Below are 19,465 nucleotides of genomic sequence, written 5' to 3'. Positions count from 1 at the left end.
GTTTGGCAGCATCTGATGAGAGAAATCAGAGTTAATATTTTGGGTCCCGAGGAAGGGTCACTGAACCCTAAAATGTCAATTCTGATTTCTCTCCACATTTGCTGCCAGACCTGCCGACCTTTTCCAGCAATTTCTGTTTTTGTTGCTAGCTACTATATGGGTTGGATCCTATTACTGAGATACTCCTTCCTTCTAAGATTACCTGCTCCTAAAAGGGGAAAAGCAATATAAACAGACCCTTGTCCTGTGCATTCCTTGGGCAAGAAAGCACTTGTCAGCTTAAAGATTAGTGAACAGAATAGACTGAATGTGCTCCCACTGAAATCTGATACAATATTTAAATGGAATTAAATTGCATAGCCATCATTTAAATTTGCTTCAGAGAAAATCAAGTGAGCCCCATGTAAAGACCACAAAAGGGAGAAATGCCTAAATAAAGATTAGAGCAATGCAACAGAATTGTTAAAACCCTGAACCATTTCAGAAAGCGTTACATTTAGTTATGAATTGCTCATGGTACAAATGCTTTCTCATACTAGGATCTGCAAGGAAAAAGAACTTTTAATCTAACCAACTGGATTAGAACATGCTTTGTTACATTACTGACAACGTTGAAAAATTGTTAGCAGCTGTAGCAAGGAACATTAACCATTTGTCAAACTAACAGCGAGCTATGTTAGTGGAATCAGATTAAAGAAACAACTAGCTAGAAGGAGGGAAAAGGAAGAGCATAATTTAAGTTCTAAACAAATCTGTTACTAATTTTGACATACTTTAGATTTTAACTTCTGAATGGTGAGGTTTCCCTCTTTGAACTCCTATAAAGCTTAAAATTCATATCAGTATCTTCAATTCAACTTCAAGCGCATGTCTTTTTCCTTTTACACAATGCTTTACTAACTTACCATTTCAAAAGTTTTGGCTAATACAAGGTAAGTGCAATTACTTCTCAGTTTACAAAACTGAATTATCAAAAACGACTTATAAAGACACCTTTGGCACCGCATGTCCCTTGTTTATTGATTTATTGGGGAGGTAGTGAGACACTTACTATAAAATGGGAAACAGCTCAAAAATTATTTTGAAATGTGCATCTGTCAACACGAGAAAAAATAAATTTCCTAAGGCATACACATCAACTTGAAAAACATATGAAAACCTTTTGATTTAATCATTTGAACATGAAGTATCTAATCTTGGTCTATCAATAATTAATTTCTACTCCTAAAATCAGCATGCCCTGCATGCACTAACACACACTAACTCCAATAGTTAACAAGTTTCAACAGCATTTGAAAGCAATACAGAGAACTATAGAAATCAAGACTTTTTTTAACTGCTGAATCAAAACACCTGTTACACAGAACTTAAAATGCCCAATAGTAATTTAGATTAGCAAATGACAGAATGGGGAGCTTTAGGTTTTGGGACTGACTGTATACAATAGGATAAGTAGAGAACTTTATCATCAATTATTAAAATTAAACATTTCAAATTTTAAAGTTAATATTTGAATGCAATGGTTAGAGTTAACTTGTGAAAGGAACATGTGTGTTGTTCAATAAACTGCAATCTTAAGGAAAGGATCAAACAGGTAGAAGTCAAATACAATCTTGTCAATAGGAATTGAAATAAGAAAGACCGACTACATTTGAGGAGTACACATGCAAACAGAGATAGAATAGGGAACTATTTACATGCGAAGCTGCTTTGCACCATAAAGCTCTTCAAGACGATTATTCCCAAGTATTATGTTGAAGTTGATGAATGTGTCAAATGAGCACAGAGCAACAAATCCAAAAGGCATGAAACTATTATGTACCAAAGAGATTAAGAGCGATGTCCTAAATAATGTTACTTACTTGGCTTTAACCTTGGATTTGCAAGTATGGACACTGCAGAAGCAAATAAGGACTAGCCAGAAGAAAAAAATCAGTTTCGAACCTTAAAACAGCACGCAATAGTCATGGTGCTATTAAATAAAGTGAACGTGCAGAATATTTTAGCATGCCTGCTAATGCTCAGCTCAGCACACATCAACTAACAAACTAAACAGTATTTCTACATTAAGATATGGCAACCTAGTGGTTATGGGAGTGGACTAATAATCTAGAAGTCTTGGAATCTCAACAATGCAAGTTGTGAAACTGAATGCAATAAATCTGGTGAGATAGCACTGCAAAATAACTTTGAAAACTGCTTTTTTTTTTCCTGAAAAGTCTACAAATCCCACATGATCCTTAATGGATTCTACCTGGACTGGCATGTCACCATCCCAATACTGTGGTTAATGCTTATTGCCCACAAAACAGTTAGGATTGGGCAAATAAGACTACCTTTCACATCTCATCCAAATTTCAAGAAGAAACATAGAAAAATGCCAAAAATTGTTGCTCAACCCCAGCTGGGAGCTGCGGCCTCGGAGTGGTGATCAATAATAGTTTAATAGGCTTGGACCCACGTTATACATAAAGCACCCCAGGTAAACAAGGTCAATAATGCTGTAATTTTACAGCTAGACTTGGATCACAATCCATTTGAAACATGGGGGATGGGTGGGCGGGGGGGTGAGGGGGTTGGTGGGGGAGCGGTGGTTCAGTGCAGAACACGGTGCAGTTTCAATTGCATTTTATACAGGTTGATGGCACCTAAACAAATAAAGAAACAATTAACTAAACCTGTTTGTTGCTTGTCAGGTAGTTTCCTTCTGGCAGTGTCTCCTTGCCAAATCTTAAATAAAGTCATTGAATTTCACTAATGAACCTGGAACCACACCGAAGTTGTGAAAAGGACTGGAATGAAAATGACAAAGCTTCAGATTGGATCCAGCTATCTAAAGTAACAACTTATCGTGAGAACAAGGAAACAAACTGTATTAATGTTAAATAGTAACTCCGGAAACAAAATTAGAAATATGATTTATGAAGCAGACAAACTAGCACCAAATGCAAGGGCATTTAACTCAGTTATTGGATTTTTTTTTTAAAAAAGCAGCACAGAATTCAACTGCTTGTGAAACAAATTTAATGACCCAACATACCAGAAGTTTAAAGACCCATTTGAAATTCTGGGATATGTATATATAGAGCATACAAAGAGACAAGTAGCTTAAAAGAAAACCAAAACATTTAAATGCTAGAAACAGGCAACAGGCAACTTAGCACACTTCACGTGATTTCCTGAGTGTTTCCGGCATTTTCTGTTTCAGTTTCATATTCTCAGCATTTCCAGATGTTTGCTGTTTAAGATTAAAACTAAGTTGATTGTTAGTTAAAAATCAAACTATCCAACAGAAACTCACTTTAGGATCAATCTCAGCATCATCATCTTCATCTCCCTCCTCCTCAACATCATCATCATCCTGTTAAAAGAAAGTTTCAGATCATTAAAATGGACTTTGGTGCCACTTAGTCAAACTGAAGTAGGCCAAACCAGTGTCTCAAGTTGCCAACTTAACACCTAAAACCCACCATAAATGATGACCATTTCCCAGCTCTGAGACACCGCAATTTTGAACAACAAAAGGCAGCTACTTCAGGGTCTTCCACCCAAATTACAGGATATTTATTAATGCTGTAACCCTCTAACAAAATCTTGTCAATTCAGATACTTGTTTCAAAATTAGTGCATTGCTGGCAGAATGCATGAGTAAAATGCATCATTTGCAGCAAGATTTTTCAAACCAGACATCATGTCTTCACAAAGACATGGAAGTGATACAATCAACAACTTCCTTTTCAGTAAGTGCAAATATGACACCTCTGGAAAACCGAATACAAGAATCTGCTTTGATGAGACAGCTCAATGCATTGACTGCAAAGTTCCTCTGCAGCGCTCATATGACGTTATGGATCCAACTTCTGGACTAACACAGGTGTCTGAACATGAAGAAATTCAAGCGTGGGGCACTTTGGTAGCGATGCAAGATGCTGCTGTGGAGTGAAAAGATATGGGTCTAATTCCTCCAAGATTGCACATTTATATTGCACAGATTAGTGGATTGATCCATTACTTCTTCCACAGCAAGATGAAAAATTTCATTAACGTCCCCAGTAGAAGCTAAACAATCAACGGGTGTTTGTTTTATAAAGCAAACCTATATCCGCCACCCATACAAACAGTCTTGCACCTACATGCACACTCAGTCAATATTTCCTATTATAAATCTAGCACCTATATTTAAATGAACAGTTCCTATATAAAAATCACCAGTGCAATTACAGTCTCCACCAGCAGTGTTTCAGTTCTCAATTACCCAGTTTTTCAGTTGAACTGATCAGAAACCCAACGTTCCAACAAATTCATCCCCATCACTTCCCAACTTGTCAAAAAAAAGTAACTAGGTAGCAATGGAAGAACTGTCTAAAAGTGAGGCGTCTTCAAAATGACAAGTGATTACTATTACACCTTCATGTCCTGATTGAATGGTCTCATTCTCCAATTCATCCTAAAGATTGTGCTAAAGTGAAATTTGATCAATAAGCTTGACACTTGAAAGGTGATTTAAGTCTGTATAAAATGGCTATTTTTAAATAAGTTTTCGTTCTACATGCTATTTTTAAAAAAAAACTCACTTTGTCCACCATTTTGTTCTATTTGATAGGCAATACAGTAGAGATCAATCTTGTCACAAATTTATTCATCTGCGAATCATAACAAGGAACAAAAATCACATTTTCCCCCCTACCTTATCCAAAAGGATAAAGACCAACTGTCATGTACCTGCTGCTGAGATTAACTAACTGATCACAAATTCATGACTGAACTTTAAGCATTCTGACTGTCAGCTATTTATCAATGAAAACAAATATAAAATGAATTAAACAGGGAAGCCGCAAAGTTTCTGCCTCCTGGGAGGAGAAAAAAAACTAAGTGAACAGTTTGAAATTTTTGATTACAAAGAAATTAATTTCTACAGTAAACTGCTTTTCTCCATTACAACTCAGTAATTCAAAGTACCTATGAGTGATAAAAGCTTCATCAATTTATCATTTACTATGGTATCAAGGAAAGATATTAAAACCTTCTAAACCACCACATAAAGGAAAGGATTTGTCCTTTTAGGCTGACTGAATAATCTCAAAGAGTAAACAAAATTCTTAAAGACATATTCCCTTCAATAGGACTAAGTTGCACTATGGAATTTCCCTAAAACACATCTTGTCTATGCGTTAGGTGTGTGTTTGGGTGCAGTATTCCAATCATCAAGCTTTCAAATAACCTTATTCTCTCGCTCCCCTCCAACCCCAAAACAGACAATTATACCACTGTTACATCAGATCTTAAATAACCCAATTCCACCTCTTCCCTCCACCCCATTAACCCAAACAGACAAGGAGACTCTTGTTTATTTGGATCCCTTCAATTTGATTTAAAATAATTCACATAGTCAGCATGGGATAAACTTGACATGATTAAAGTATCTTGTTACCAAAAGTACAACTAAAAACAGTACAGACAGCATATCCAACAGCTGTAGCTTAAAACAGCATGGGACATATATTTCAAAAGAAAAGAATTTGCAAGGTTACAGGGAAAGAAAGAGCTAATGGCTAATTAGCTACGGCTAATCCATTAGCCAACTCAGCAGACTTCTGTGCTCTCATTTTACGAAAAGCCAACTCAACACCTTTGAACAAATGCAAATACAATTAGTTATTGTATGACCACATTGCCTGTGCTAACTTTCCACTCCCATAAGCACACGTGCTATCCTTTCAGCCCCTATAGTGCAGCTGTACACAAGCACCATTATTGCATTTCCAAGTGCAACCACATGCTCAGCTCTGTTGCTCCATTCCTTACAATGGAAATGCAAACCGAGCATTACTGGTCCATTCCCTGCTGCACAGCCGCATGCCCAGCTGTTACTTTACCTAAAGCAGTTTCCATAATACGATTTGCTCCAAAATCAAAGAAAAGAGAGTGCAGCCTGGAGGAAAGACGCTAATTCAGTCAAGCTGTCCAGGATAGTGCTACATGTCTTAAAGAACAGGACAAATATGAGCAGGAAGGGCCACATGGTCTTCAGCCTGCATTGCCATTCAGTACAAACTTTGGCATCAATTTCACTCTCCCACTTTAGTCCCACATTACCCCAAAAAACGGTCTATCTTTAATTTGATTAACAAAATAACCACAGCTCTCCAGAATGGCCAATTTCAAAACTTCAGAACATTCTGCATGAAGAAATTTTTCACCCGTGGTAAATGGTTAACCCCTTTGCCTGAGACTATTTCTTCAGAAAGATGATCAGGATTAATCAGAAACAAACTTGGTACTGAAAACTGATTTTGTTTTGTTAGTACCTGATACTTGGAAAGAAAACATGGTCAGACAATTTCATTAGGTGTCCTCTTTTGGAGGGCAAGATAAATAATCTACACATTTTTCTGAAGAGAAAAGGCAACTGCTAGAGTGGGTGCCAGCTGTAACATGCAAAGTAAAATAAATCTAACTGTATACTTTCTTACCTCCTCTTCACCTTCTTCACCTTCCTCCACCTCATACTGGAAAAGAAAAAGATTACATATTTCTTATGAAACCTAATATAATTCTAACATTGCAAATAACGTTATGCTCAGGCTTACACTTTTCAAACTATGTAACCTCCAACAAAATACATATTAAAGCCCGATGAACATGCTCTGCATATTCCTCTGTAGGAAAAGTTACTCGTTGGGAAATTTCAGTACAGATAATTCTTCCATTCTTTACTTTTTGTGCAATTTATTTCCAAACTTGTTTTAAGCCTTAAGTTTATTTATAAAAAAAATCTTCGTCAAAAGTAGTGTTGAGACCACAATGTAAGAAATGAAACCAACATGTTGGGAGTACAATGTCAAAAGTTTACCAGGTCAGAAAGGCCAATTACAATGTTTAGGGATGTTTAGCAGGTACATACTCACCCAAAGTTTCTTTTCAAAGGAACATATCATAGCTGCAGGCAAGTATAATGATCTACACATTTAAATAACAATAGATAGGTTAAACCTTTCAAAATCAAAAAGTACACCAGTGGTTTGGGCAGGATTAAGATCAGAGACACAAGACTCCATATAATGCATAGCCGAGTTATTTTTGATTTTGGCATTATTTTATTTTAGATCTTATTTTAGGTCACTGCATTTCCTGCTGCAGAAAATACTTCGACCTTGAAATCGAAGCTGTGTAGATGTTCCCATAAAGAATGATTTCAACGGAAAAGAAGGTAAATGTTATGCTGCAATGAAATAAGTTGCATTAAATGTCATGAACAAAGTAACTGGTATTATCTTTCTTACAAGCCTCAATTTTTTATGATTTCTACCTATGATATCCTACATAGTAGTTAGTTAGGTAACATGTGGACTACTGTCATTAGTGACTTATTTCCCTTGCTATTTATTAGTTTCACCCAATCTAATTCGGGAACTTGAGCTTCTAAATCGGTGTTATTTTGTACCGCGCCATCGCCATTAACAATGTGACTCCACTTTTTTTTTGCCCAGCCTATAGGAATGTCAAATTTCCTGAAATATTCAGTTCCCAGTCTTGGTCATCTTGCAATCATGTTTCTGTGATGATCGTATTAACATTTTTTTTCTTTTTCTGCAACTGGTTCAGCTACTTTGTTATGATGACTGCACGCTTTCAGATAATGAGTCTTCAAATTTGTCCTTTCACCATTTTTTCAAAGCCGGACCCAACTTTCAGGTGGACTTGTCTATTTTTATGGTCTGTCACTTCCTGTCACAGAGGTTTGTAAACTTGCCTTATTGCCTTGGACTACCTCAATTTTCTAAATCATGCTCACTGAACTCTCTTTCTCTGCCAACCCTTACCTCAACTATTTTATTTAAAGCCTCATCCTACAAATCTAGCTATTCAATTCGTCAGGATACTGGTCTCAATGTGGTTCAGGTGCAGTACCACCCATTAGAACAATTCCATCCTTCCTCAGTACTGTTGTCAGTATCCCAAGAAATAAAATTAATTTTGTTCAAGTGAATCTGGGGATTGTAAGCAATGTTTTAAACAAAGCACATAAATTTGCTAGAGACTCAAGTTGTAATCCAGAGATTACCTTCTTTGCAGTTCTTTTTAAATTTAGCCCCTAGTTTCCCACACTTTTTACTCTCACTCTCTCTTGGTTAAAACTAAGTTAATGGCACCCGAATTGACCTTGACAACTGGATCCTTCCTACACTATGCCAAGTTTCTCACCAGGTACCCGGGTATCTGGTAGATAAGACATCCTGTAGGATTTTTGCTCCTGCTTGCAGACAAGCATGTTGAAATGCCTAAATTCTACAGCTTCGATGCACCACCTCTACTGTATTTTAACTCATTAAGTTTTCAAGCTCACAAAACATGCAGTCCTTTTCTTTAAAAAAGCTCAGAAATCCAGATTTGCAAGCGTGCACATTGTCTAGTCTACAGAAATGTATCAATTCTCTGCTCAAAGTGATCGTAGAGTTGTTTTAAGCAAACAATAAACACTCAGACATCACTTTAGTTGAAAAGTTCATGTGTTGTTCTGATCAATATTCAAGGATTTTAGTAAGGTCTGAAGTGAATGCTACAAAAGCGATCTCTTCTTAATAATCATAAAGGTCAATTTCATGACATCCGCTGCTGCCTGCTGCTAAATGTAAAGAAGAAAACTGTTTTAACTCCATCCAGACAAAGCTATGGACCAATTTTCAGTCCATGGATTTTGCTGACTTAATGAGACTTGAATCAAACACAGTTTAACAGGAACCATTAGAAGCAGGTTATGAACAGTGCAAACACACCTGGATCAATCTATCTCCACTCTGCCCATCTCAAAAGTACCTAGCCCCGCTCCACCCAATACCTGGCATTAAGACAGATGAGGACTCGTATGTTGAATACTGGAAAACCATTTTATCTTCTATCCGCCCCTCAAACTGCAATCCTAAAATCCGTGCATAAATTATTTTTCCTTCAGCCAATTCCTCACCTACAATGCGGTTTCCAATTATTTCTCTTTAATTTCAATTGAGCAATTTATCAAAAGACTAATTTACTTAAGATATCCTCAAAAAATGAAGCAAATTCAGCATAGATATAACAAGGTGTAGAGCTGGATGAACACAGCAGGCTAAGCAGCATCAGAGGAGCAGGAAAGCTGACGTTTCGGGTCTACACCCTTCTTCAGCAGATAGGATCTTTTAACTAAAAGCTATTTTAATCCTAGTCACCAAAGTCTCATTGACATTCAATATCTGTGACGATCACTGTTCCCTTAAGCTTGCTCCACCGTTCAGTAAGATCGCAGCAAATCTGTTTATGCTGTGTTTTGAAGTCCACACCCCAACTAACCCAATAATGTTAGATTATTATTAATTAAGCAAGAGAATCAATCTAGCCCCGTGTTAAAATATTCAACAACTTTGCCTCCATACTCTTCAGAGGCAGAGAGTTCTGACGATGTAGAATCCTTAAAAAAAATTCCCTTCATCTATCCTAAAAAGGGCAGCCCCTTGTTTTTAAATCATGCCCCCAAATCTGGACTCACCCACAAGAGGAAGCATCGTTTCCATATCCACTTGGTTGTGACCTTTCAAAATCTTGTATAATTAAATTGAGTCACAGTTCACTTTTTAAAACCCAGTGAAAACAAACCCAATCTGTCCAACCTTTCCTCACAAGACAACCTGTACATTCCGGTAGCAATCTAGTAGACCTTCTATGACCAGCCTCCGATGCATTTATGGTCTTCCTAAAAGGAGATCAAAGCTGCATACAGATATCTGAAATATAGTCTCACCAATGCCCTACACAAATAAAACGTAAAATTCCTTACTTTTATGTTCAATTCTTCTTGTAACGAAGGATAGAATTTCATTAGCCATAAATACTCCCTGTACCTGCATACTAACTTTGTGACTCACGCACTTGAAAACTTAGATTTCTCAGCACCTTGGAATTATGAAGTCACTCTTCATTTAAGTAATACTATTTTTTGTTAAAAAGATTTTCTTCTTATCGAAGTGAACCCCACATTTTCCCACAATATACTCCACTGGTCAGTATTTTTTACTCACTCAATATATCCACGTCAGGATCCTAATGTCTGTTTCACAACATATTTTTCTACATATCTTTGGGTCATATGCAAATTTAAATACCATACCCATGCTCCCTTATCTAAATACTGACTAAACTGGGACACCACCACAGACTCATGCAGCACTCCACAAGTCACAGCTCTTCAAAGACCCATTTATGCATATTGTCCATTTTCCACCAACAGCCAATCTTCTTTCCATGCTAAGTACATCACCTGAGGTCTTACTTTGCCAAAGAACCTTTAACATGGCACCTTGTCAAATTCTGGAAAATCAAGCACAATACATCAACAGACACCCACTTCATCTATTGCTTATTTTACTCCTTCAAAAGAACTCCAATAATTTATTTTCAAAATAACTTCTCTTTCACAAAGCCATATTGATTCATCCGAATTACCTTGAGTTTTCTAGTGTTCAGCTATAACTTCCTTAAGAGATTCTAACACCTTCTCATGACAGACATCAAAATAACTGGCCTATAGTTTCTTGCTTTTTCCTTCTTGAATAGAGGAATTATTTTTTGCTACTTTTCAATCAGACATTTCCAAAATCAGCATCAACACATCCACTACAATTGTTAGCCATCACTTAAGACCCTAGGATGAAGTACATCAGGACCCTGTTTCAGTCTACAGATCCAATTTACTTGGTACCACTTTTCTGCTAATTACAATTTCACCAAGTTCTTCTCTCCCTTCCACTAACGAATATACAGTATTGCTAGATTTTTTTTTGTATTCTCTTTAGTGTAGAGAGAAGTAAAAATTTTTGCTAATTTCAACTTCCTTAACACGTATTAATTTCCCACTGTCATGCCCTAGAAAACCACTCACTTTAATCTTTTCCATGTAAATACCTATAGAAATGTTTGTTATTTGTTCTTACTTTTGCAGTTGGTTTCTGCTAATTTTAATTTTTTAGTCAGTCATTCTTTGCTGTTCTTTATCTCCTACCCAATCATCTGATGTGTCATTCATCTCTGTGCAATTATATACTTTTTCCTCAAGGTTGATGGTTTCCTCAATTTTAGTAAGCCACAAAGAGTGGATCCTTCCCTTAGTATTTTTCTTTGTAGTCAGAATATACTGAGATATTTCAGAATATTCTTTAAATGCCTGTCCGCACTACTTAGTTGTGCAATTACATGCTTTCATGACTATATAATTGCCCTTATTTAAGTTTAAAATACAGGCTTTGATCCAAGTAGCTCCCTTTCAGAGTGTACACAAAATCAAATCATATTGTGGTCATTATCATCCAAGGGTGCCTTTAATCAGAGGTGATTATTTATCCAGTTGCATTACACAGTGCCAACTCCAGTTTAACCTGCTTAGATAGGTTGCAGAACATGCTGCTGCAAGAAGTTCTCAAAATTATTTGAAGAAATCAGGCTACTACATTCAGTTTGATGCTTCCAGTTTAAAATCACACATGATTATTGCTTTCCATTTATCACAAATACAAAATTTGTTCTCCTATATTTCATTCTATATTGGGCTTCCCATTAACGGACCTATACAGCATACCCGAGCGATTTCTTTTTCCTAAGGATAATATTTCCCATCTCCACCTAAACCAATTCTACATCCTAATTTCCTAAACCAAAGTAATTTTTAACTGTTGCATATTGATGACATCGTTGACAACAGTGCAACCCCTCCATGTTTACTTAGCTTCCAATTTTTCTTGAATGTCATTTAGCCCCTTCAGTATTCAGGATCTAATTCTTGCCATGTAGACACATCATTGTAACAGCCATCAGATCATATTTATTTACATCAACGTGCACTATCAACTAATTTACTTTGTTATGAGCACATTCTGATGCAGAACTTTTAGTTTGGCCTCATCTTTATAAATGTCTGATTGGGATTTTTAGCTTTTAGATTTATTCTCCCCTGTCCCTTCCTACCATTCTCCAAATTTCATTTTCCATATTACCATTTTCTACTTTTCTGCCTTGACTCTATCCATGTTTTGCTGCAACATCCCAAGGGTGACTGCTCATCCTTGGGTACAGATTGTCTTAGAAGTACAGCCCCCATTTTCTCCAGTACTGATAGTAGTGCCCCATGAACCCCATTTCTCCTATATCAGTCTTTGAGCTTCATATTAACTACACTAATCTATATGCTCTCTGCAGGTAGGCAGATAATAATCCAGGACATTATAACCATTGAGATTCTGGTCTTCAATTTGATGCCTTGAACCTGAACTGTCTAAGCAGACCTTCTTTCCGCATCCCACTAATGTCACAGTCTTAATGCCCACATTTAAGAGTTTGGGTTCAAAACAAAGTGGTCAAGGAGAAGGCAAGGTTAAGACTGCCTTCAGGCTTGAACTTCTTATAACACTGTTTATGACATACTAAGACCAAAATACTACAATACACAGAATTAGAAAATATAATCAGGCTCTAAATGTAATGTTAAATTTTTAGAAAGACTATTCCATAAACTCAACTGCTGAATGCTAATTGGTCTACTCCAACTTGGCTTCTGTGTAATTCTCTATTGTCTTCCTTAACTCTGTCCACACTGTGCTATTTATGCTCAGTGAGGAGCAGCTCCATGACATCATCATAAGATTGCTCCAGGGTCCCAAAGCTCATACACCAACTTTTGCCCCTATTCCTTCGCCGCCCTATCCCTCCTTCATACATGCATTTATAAACATTTTTTCTTAATTGCATCCACTGTAACTTGGACTGCCCAATCAAGAGTTAGAAGCTTTTTTTGATTCAAGTCATTTAACAACTGATAAATCAAAGACTGTCACAAATGAGCTCTTATTTTCAGTTTCAACATTAACAACAGAAACGGGTGACCTATGTCACCATGTCTGACCAGGAGAAACCACCTTTGCCAGCAAATCTTCTGAGATGCCACAAGAACATTGGCAAATCTGATTGCTACAACCTGGGCAGAGGAATCAGAATCCATTAATAAAGGCACCGAGGACATGAAGATCAGCATTTGGTAGCAAGATTTGTGGAACCTCAAACTTAATGTACAAATCCATCTTTAGATATGGATCATTTCACTTGTAAATAATAATTGTGCAATTGATAATCATTTTACATTTGCTTGCCAAATCCTATGGGTGAAAGTGGGGATGGATGGTTGATAGGCTGATCAACACTGTGGGCAAAAACAAGGCAAGTAGAGTTGCTGCATGTAAAGGGGCTTTACCATCAGCATTAGAAAACCCAGGTTCCATCCTACGATTAGTTACAGGTGGAGGCATAAGAGGTGCAAGGTTAAAGCGTAGGGATGTGACACCCATGAAGCCCAGAAGATCTCTGGATATCCTTCAGGTAGGAAACATACAAGTGGGTAACCTCCTGATTCAGAGCTTTCCAACCAGGACCAACAAGAGGGACTAAAGTGAGAAAAGTGATAAAGATTATTTTAAATGCACACTTTTCACCTTAGAACGCACTAATGTAGCTAGGAGAACTTTCTTTAAACGCAAAGAGAGATGCAGCAAATATTTCAGGCATGATGGAACACGAAGCCAATTTTGCATAAACCTAGCCAAGAATGTAAGCTGCAAAACTTAATCTTTGCAGCTTAAACCAAAAGACTTAAGAGTGACGAGATGATTGGCAGGAAAAAATGAGAACATGAAAGGGACGTCTGCAGAGACTATTTAATGCTAAGAATATGCAATGCAAGTGCTAAAAGAGTCAATGACAAGTGAACAGTAAAAACATTTTCAGGAGAGGCCTTGGTGGACTTTTATTACCAAGTGCGTCTTTCCAATAAACATCTAAATAACATCTACAATAATTATGCCCAAGACTTAGTGGCTGATTTAAATCACCACCAAAAAGTTATTTTCTTGATTTGGATGATCAATGTTAGAATTTTGATAACCTTGCACTGGAACATTTTGTTGCCTTGTTGCATTCTTCATTGATTAAAACTGTTGCTGAGCTTTTGCTGTTGCAAGTTTCTGCTATCCTAAAATGTTGTTTTCAATGTAAAGTTTGGTTTTCATTTAGATGCATAAAAGATATTCCTGTTCCAGATGATCCGAGAGCAAAAACTTCCAAACTGGCTTCAATCACAAGATACATTACTTTTTGAAACTATCAAAAGATAGTTTGACATAATTCATCATCGCCTTTTTTCAGCAGCCAAGGCATTTTGTAGTGAATTCCACACCATGTTATCAGATTTTTAAAAGATCTACGATGTTGATTTTTAACAATTAAAATAGATAAAATTTCAGTGGCTGAAATGAAGTCTCGCCGCTCACCAAAACAAAGATTTAACTAGTTTCACTGTTAATGTACTGAAATTTCGAATTCCAAAAGACTCCTGATTTTTTTTTTTTTTTTTTAAACAGTCAATCCTCAGTCTGTTTCTGAAGAATTTCCTAACCTGCCTGTTGCCAGACTTGTTGTCAAACAAACAGCTTAAACTATCACATCGCTGCATAGTTTTTAAGTTTCCATCCAAAACTCTTCCTTCTTCTTGCCTTTGATTTCTCTGAGGAACTGATCCCACTTTGGATGTCTGGTAACTGGCCTCTTTTCATGAATGCACATTCTGGATTTATTCCCTTGGCTACTGGTAGACTTTTACTGCTCGCTGTTATAAAGAAAAAGTTTGTTGCCTCTACTAGTGACTAAAAGATATTTTTATTCAGATTCAGAGTTGGTGTTGGTGGCTTCTCTCTAAAATTTTCCTGTTTATATTTTTTCTTCCACAACTGATCTTCAAATCTATGGCTCTTCTGGCTGCTAGCTGGTCTTAAAGCTTAAAAAAAAACAAACCAATGATTTGAGTCCGATATATTTCAGGGCTGCTTCTTGATCTTCACTCCTGCCACTTTTCTAGATCATGCATCTGTCACTGTCGCCATCTTTCATGCCCACATCCAAGAGCTTGATTCAATACAGAGTGATTGAGAAGGCAAGATCAAGAACCATCTTCAGGCTTGGCTTCTTTATAATGCTGTTTTTGTCAAATATTAGGTCTATATGCTACAGTATACAGTATTCAGTGAAAGACAGTGTCTGAAAGCCCTTACGTAACAGTTGGTACCTCCATGATACATGTTGGTAGATCTCACACTGCATCCCCTCCGAGCTCTCCAGACCTGGAGTAGATGTCCTAAATCTTGGCACTGAATGGATGAAGTAGCCATTGGGCTCGTGCTCTTGGCTACGCAGAAGTGCCTATAACACCTTACAATACCCTGCTATGACTACATTCCTTTTTACTCCTCATTCAGAATTTGAAAGTCATCCTCAATAAGATGCTCCGACCAGTCTGTTTCTCCTCCCTCTAAGTCATCCTTATTGTCGAGAAACCTTAAATTTACTTTCTGGATGACAGCAAGGCCTGAAGCTACTGCACTGCAGAATTTTCAGAATTCTTGCCTACCTCACTTAGCACCCAGTTTATCTTCAATATGCTGTAATATGGTCAACACTTATTCTAGGGAATTTATTTTGTGCCTTTTAGATTGTGCCGACCAAAATCTAATTTACGTAAAGATCCTCAACTCAGCATAGATCTGTTATTACTTATCAAATGGTGTGCAAGGCTTGATCATTGAATGCTTCAAGGAAGTAGTTAGAGACTCCCTGTTCATCCAACGTTTCACATTCGATGGAATCCTTAGCACTCAACTCTTTCGAGTGCCACACTGTTTTCGTTTTCACAACTTATCAATAATAACTGGTCACAAGTTAGCAATGTACTCACATCCTCATCATCATCTATGGCTTCTCCAGTGAAATACAAGACCGCTCGAGGGACTATCCGCTCACGGAAAAAGTGCCCAATTTCAAAATCTGTGGCTAAATTAAACTCTTCATCCTAGGAAATAATATAATAGTTTGCATCCAATCAGTTCATTATACCCAATTGTTAGCACAATACAATATTTGTGTTATGATTCATATCAAAAAAACTTCAAGTAGTTTAAAAGAAAACTCCCCCCTGGCAAGTTTCCACTCATATACTGCATGGTTATTTTTTGTACAAATTGATCTTAGATGCTAGTCTGCAGAATAAACAACAATTTCTCATCAAGACAAGCATGCCAACTGCAGTACATTCACTTAATCTGACTGTAAAACTACAGTGTATCCTCAGATTCTGAAACAGTCTGTCAAAATGCAGCAAGAGCTGGACAACATTCAGGCTTGGATCGATAAGTGGCCAGTAATGTTTGTGTCACACAAATGCCTTGAATTTTGTTTTGACAAAAAGGCAGAGGTGTGGATTTAGAGTCATTGAATCATGCAGCACGGAAACAGACCTTTCAGTCCAAATTGTCCATGCCAACCAAGTTTCCCAACCTAAAACTAGTCCCATTTGTCAGTGTTTGGCCCATACTCATGTACCTATCCAAATGTCTTAATTGTTGTAACTGTATCTACCACTTCCTCTGGCAGTTCATTCCACACATGGACCACCCTCTTAAAAAAAAAAAAAATTGACCCTCAGATCCCTTTTAAATTGTTCTCCTCTCACCTTAAAAATTATGCCCTCTAGTTTTGAACTCCCCAATCCTAGGGGATACACTTTCGCTATTCACCTTATCTAGGATTTTAAAATCCTCTATACCCCTCAACCTCCTACGCTTCAGTGAAGGATGTCCCAGCTTATCCAGCCTCTCCTTATAACTCAAACTCTCCACTCCTGGTAACATCCTTGTAAATCTTTTCTGCACCCTTTCCAATGTTATTGAATGCTGGAGTGGGCTCAAGGAGATGAATGGTCTACTCCTGCACCTAATTCATACGCTCAAATATACTTCATGTTACAAAACGTAATTTTCCATCTGCCTTTCAAAGTAATAAAAATGACTTTAAATTCTAGTAACCTTTCAAGTTGACAAGGCTCCATTTGGACTAGACACTAACAATTGAGTTTGGAGGTTTAGAGAGAGTGCTCGAATGATCTCAAACCAAAATTACACAAAAATTACACCAGCCACAATTATACCACCGTCTCAGTGGACTTGTGAGCAGAAACAAAAGGAAATTTAAGGCCTCTTATACAATTAAAAGTGCTAATCACAAATCTGTTTGACAGGCACCAGACAACCACTCCAAAACACAAGCAGATTTGAAAAACCTTGCGAGTAGGACCTATGACAGGATTAATCCAAAAGACACATGGACAGATGTACAAGCAATTGGTCACCTTTATCACTTGGGGATCTCATCAATACAATCTCATTCATACAAAAGTAACGAGTCCACAATGCATTTGAAATTCATAAAACTGAAGTTATAATTCCCACATAGAAATATTCAAGCAATGAAACATAATGAGACAATTCTCAATGTGCAACACTCACAACGGAACACGTTGTTAAGAACAGCCCTACACAATTGGTTACTAATAACATTCAGAACCTAAACTAAAGCCTTAACATTGCCATATTGCAACTGTGCTGCTAAAGAGCATTGGACAGTGGGCAGGTACCTATAGGAAAGCTGATCATATCTGCACCAATTTAACTAAAAACACCTCCATGTAGCACTGGCAGTGGTCAGAGTGCAGATACATGACACCAAGCACATTATAGAAAAATCAGCAATATTCAATACCTTTAAAAAAGTTTAAATTACAATTAAGGGGCATCAACAGTCTGCTGCTGTGGACCAACCCTTTCTCTTTAGTTACACCATCGAGGTACTCACCATTTCTGCCTCACCATGTCCAGAAACTGAAAGTTCAAAAAAGAAAGATGTCAGTTATTTTTGTAGTGGTAGCTGGCTCAGGTTAAGGAATAACGGTGCTGGGAAACAACGCAAATTGAGGATTTTCGTGAAAGACTGACAATGGTTAATACTGTGCCGATAAAAACTAGCCCTGAAGACTTTAAGATGAATTAACTAACAACGAATTAAATCTCATTCCTTGTAACCTCCAAGTTATGCATGAATTCAGAAACAAAAAACTGATGTGACCTGTGTGTTGTTTTGAAATTCACATTCAATGTAATTAGATACTTTGAAATAGGTCAAAGTGTTCAATTACTAAAGTATGGTTTAATTTTAAGTCATTTCAGCTAATTTTCAGTTCAAGACCAACTTGTAAATGAACAGGTCCTTTAATGGTGCCTTTAAGAATGGATCAAGAAATCTTTTACTGGAAGCAAAAAGGAAACCAAATCAAATAATATCTCAACACATTCTGCAATGCGAATTTGATTTGTACCTATTAAAGCAGGCAATGTGTCCATTCTATTTTGTTAGGTTCAGTACTGAATCAGTGCTGCTTCCTGTTGGCTGACTGTTTTATCAGTTATAATTACCGACATGTTAAGAAGTACACATTCCTGCTCAAGCATTTCTCACAAGCACTTCATGGGCTGACTGTATTCCTTTCTATCACTTCAATTGATTGGCCTGGCTGATCAAATTCCACTCTCACCTCTTATTTCCCTTGGCTCTGAAGAATGGGCTGTCTCAAAGCTATCATTCTAGTATGTGATAGCTGTCAAGACCAGAGAAAGGAGGTTATTAAAGGAAGGAACATTAAATGTGTATAGTGGCAAGATTACCAAAATGTATAATAACATGCATAATCTCAAATCTAGAGGGATTTATAGATGGTTGACTTTAGTTGAGCTAAAATTATATTTTGTCATATCACACTGGGAACCAATTGAGGAGGGAAGTGATTATTTCCTTTTAAATCCACAAATGATATTTAAATCAGTGTTTCATATACTCCCTATTTGTTTGAAAAGGCAGAGGAAAGATGGCAATCATTTCTGTACACTTACTTGGTCTGAGCACATCCCAGCACATGGTAACTATTCATAGTCAAAATGATTTCTTCTTCTGAACACATTTATGTCCACTAACAGGCTTAGATGTTTACAACACAAGAGGCGGCCATTCGGCCAATCATGTCCACGCTGAAAGGTCGGACTGCACTAATCCTGTTTTACAACACTTGACCCATAGCCCTGGAGCCCATCACAACGCAAGTGAATATCTAAATAGTGTTTCTGGCTCACTCTTTCAACAGCGAATTCCAGATTTTTACCACCCTCAGTGAAAAAAATCTTGCCTACTCTCCCCTCAGCCTTCTACCTCTTAGCTTAAAACTGTGCCTTATTTATTGATCTCTCGATTAATCAAAACCAGGTCTTACTATCAGCTCTATCTATGCCTTCATCTTTCCTTATAGCTCAGACCCTTCAGCCCAGACAGCATCCTGGTAAACGTCATTTGAACCCTAACTCAAATCACAGCCTTCGTATAATGTCGCAACCAGAACTGTACACAGTACTCCAGTTGTGCACTAACTTTATATAGTTGCCTTTATCAGCTGAAGTACAGAATACAGAATCACACATGCCGCCTTAACCATCTTATCGACTGCTGTGTTACATCCAAGGAT

At 37.2% G+C, this 19,465-nt stretch overlaps 1 protein-coding gene across 1 annotated transcript; it reads right to left on the bottom strand.

Annotated features, from left to right (window-relative positions):
- Positions 1-2,658: 2,658 nt before the first annotated feature.
- On the bottom strand, positions 2,659-19,114 carry LOC125481552 (nucleosome assembly protein 1-like 4). Its single transcript, XM_048593263.1, has 5 exons — positions 17,752-19,114; positions 15,800-15,913; positions 6,474-6,509; positions 3,302-3,361; positions 2,659-2,792 (listed from the first exon to the last, which is right to left on the bottom strand). Exons 1-5 carry the CDS (start codon positions 17,752-17,754, stop codon positions 2,742-2,744), a joined length of 264 nt encoding a protein of 87 aa, XP_048449220.1. The 5' UTR covers positions 17,755-19,114; the 3' UTR covers positions 2,659-2,741.
- Between the last annotated feature and the right edge of the window lie 351 nt (positions 19,115-19,465).

Source organism: Rhincodon typus, unplaced genomic scaffold (genome assembly GCF_021869965.1).
Source record: "Rhincodon typus isolate 14 unplaced genomic scaffold, sRhiTyp1.1 hic_rhity00002578, whole genome shotgun sequence".
NCBI lineage: Eukaryota > Metazoa > Chordata > Chondrichthyes > Orectolobiformes > Rhincodontidae > Rhincodon > Rhincodon typus.
Note: the sequence above shows the minus strand (reverse complement) of the source record. Positions and strands in the feature narration are given on the sequence as shown.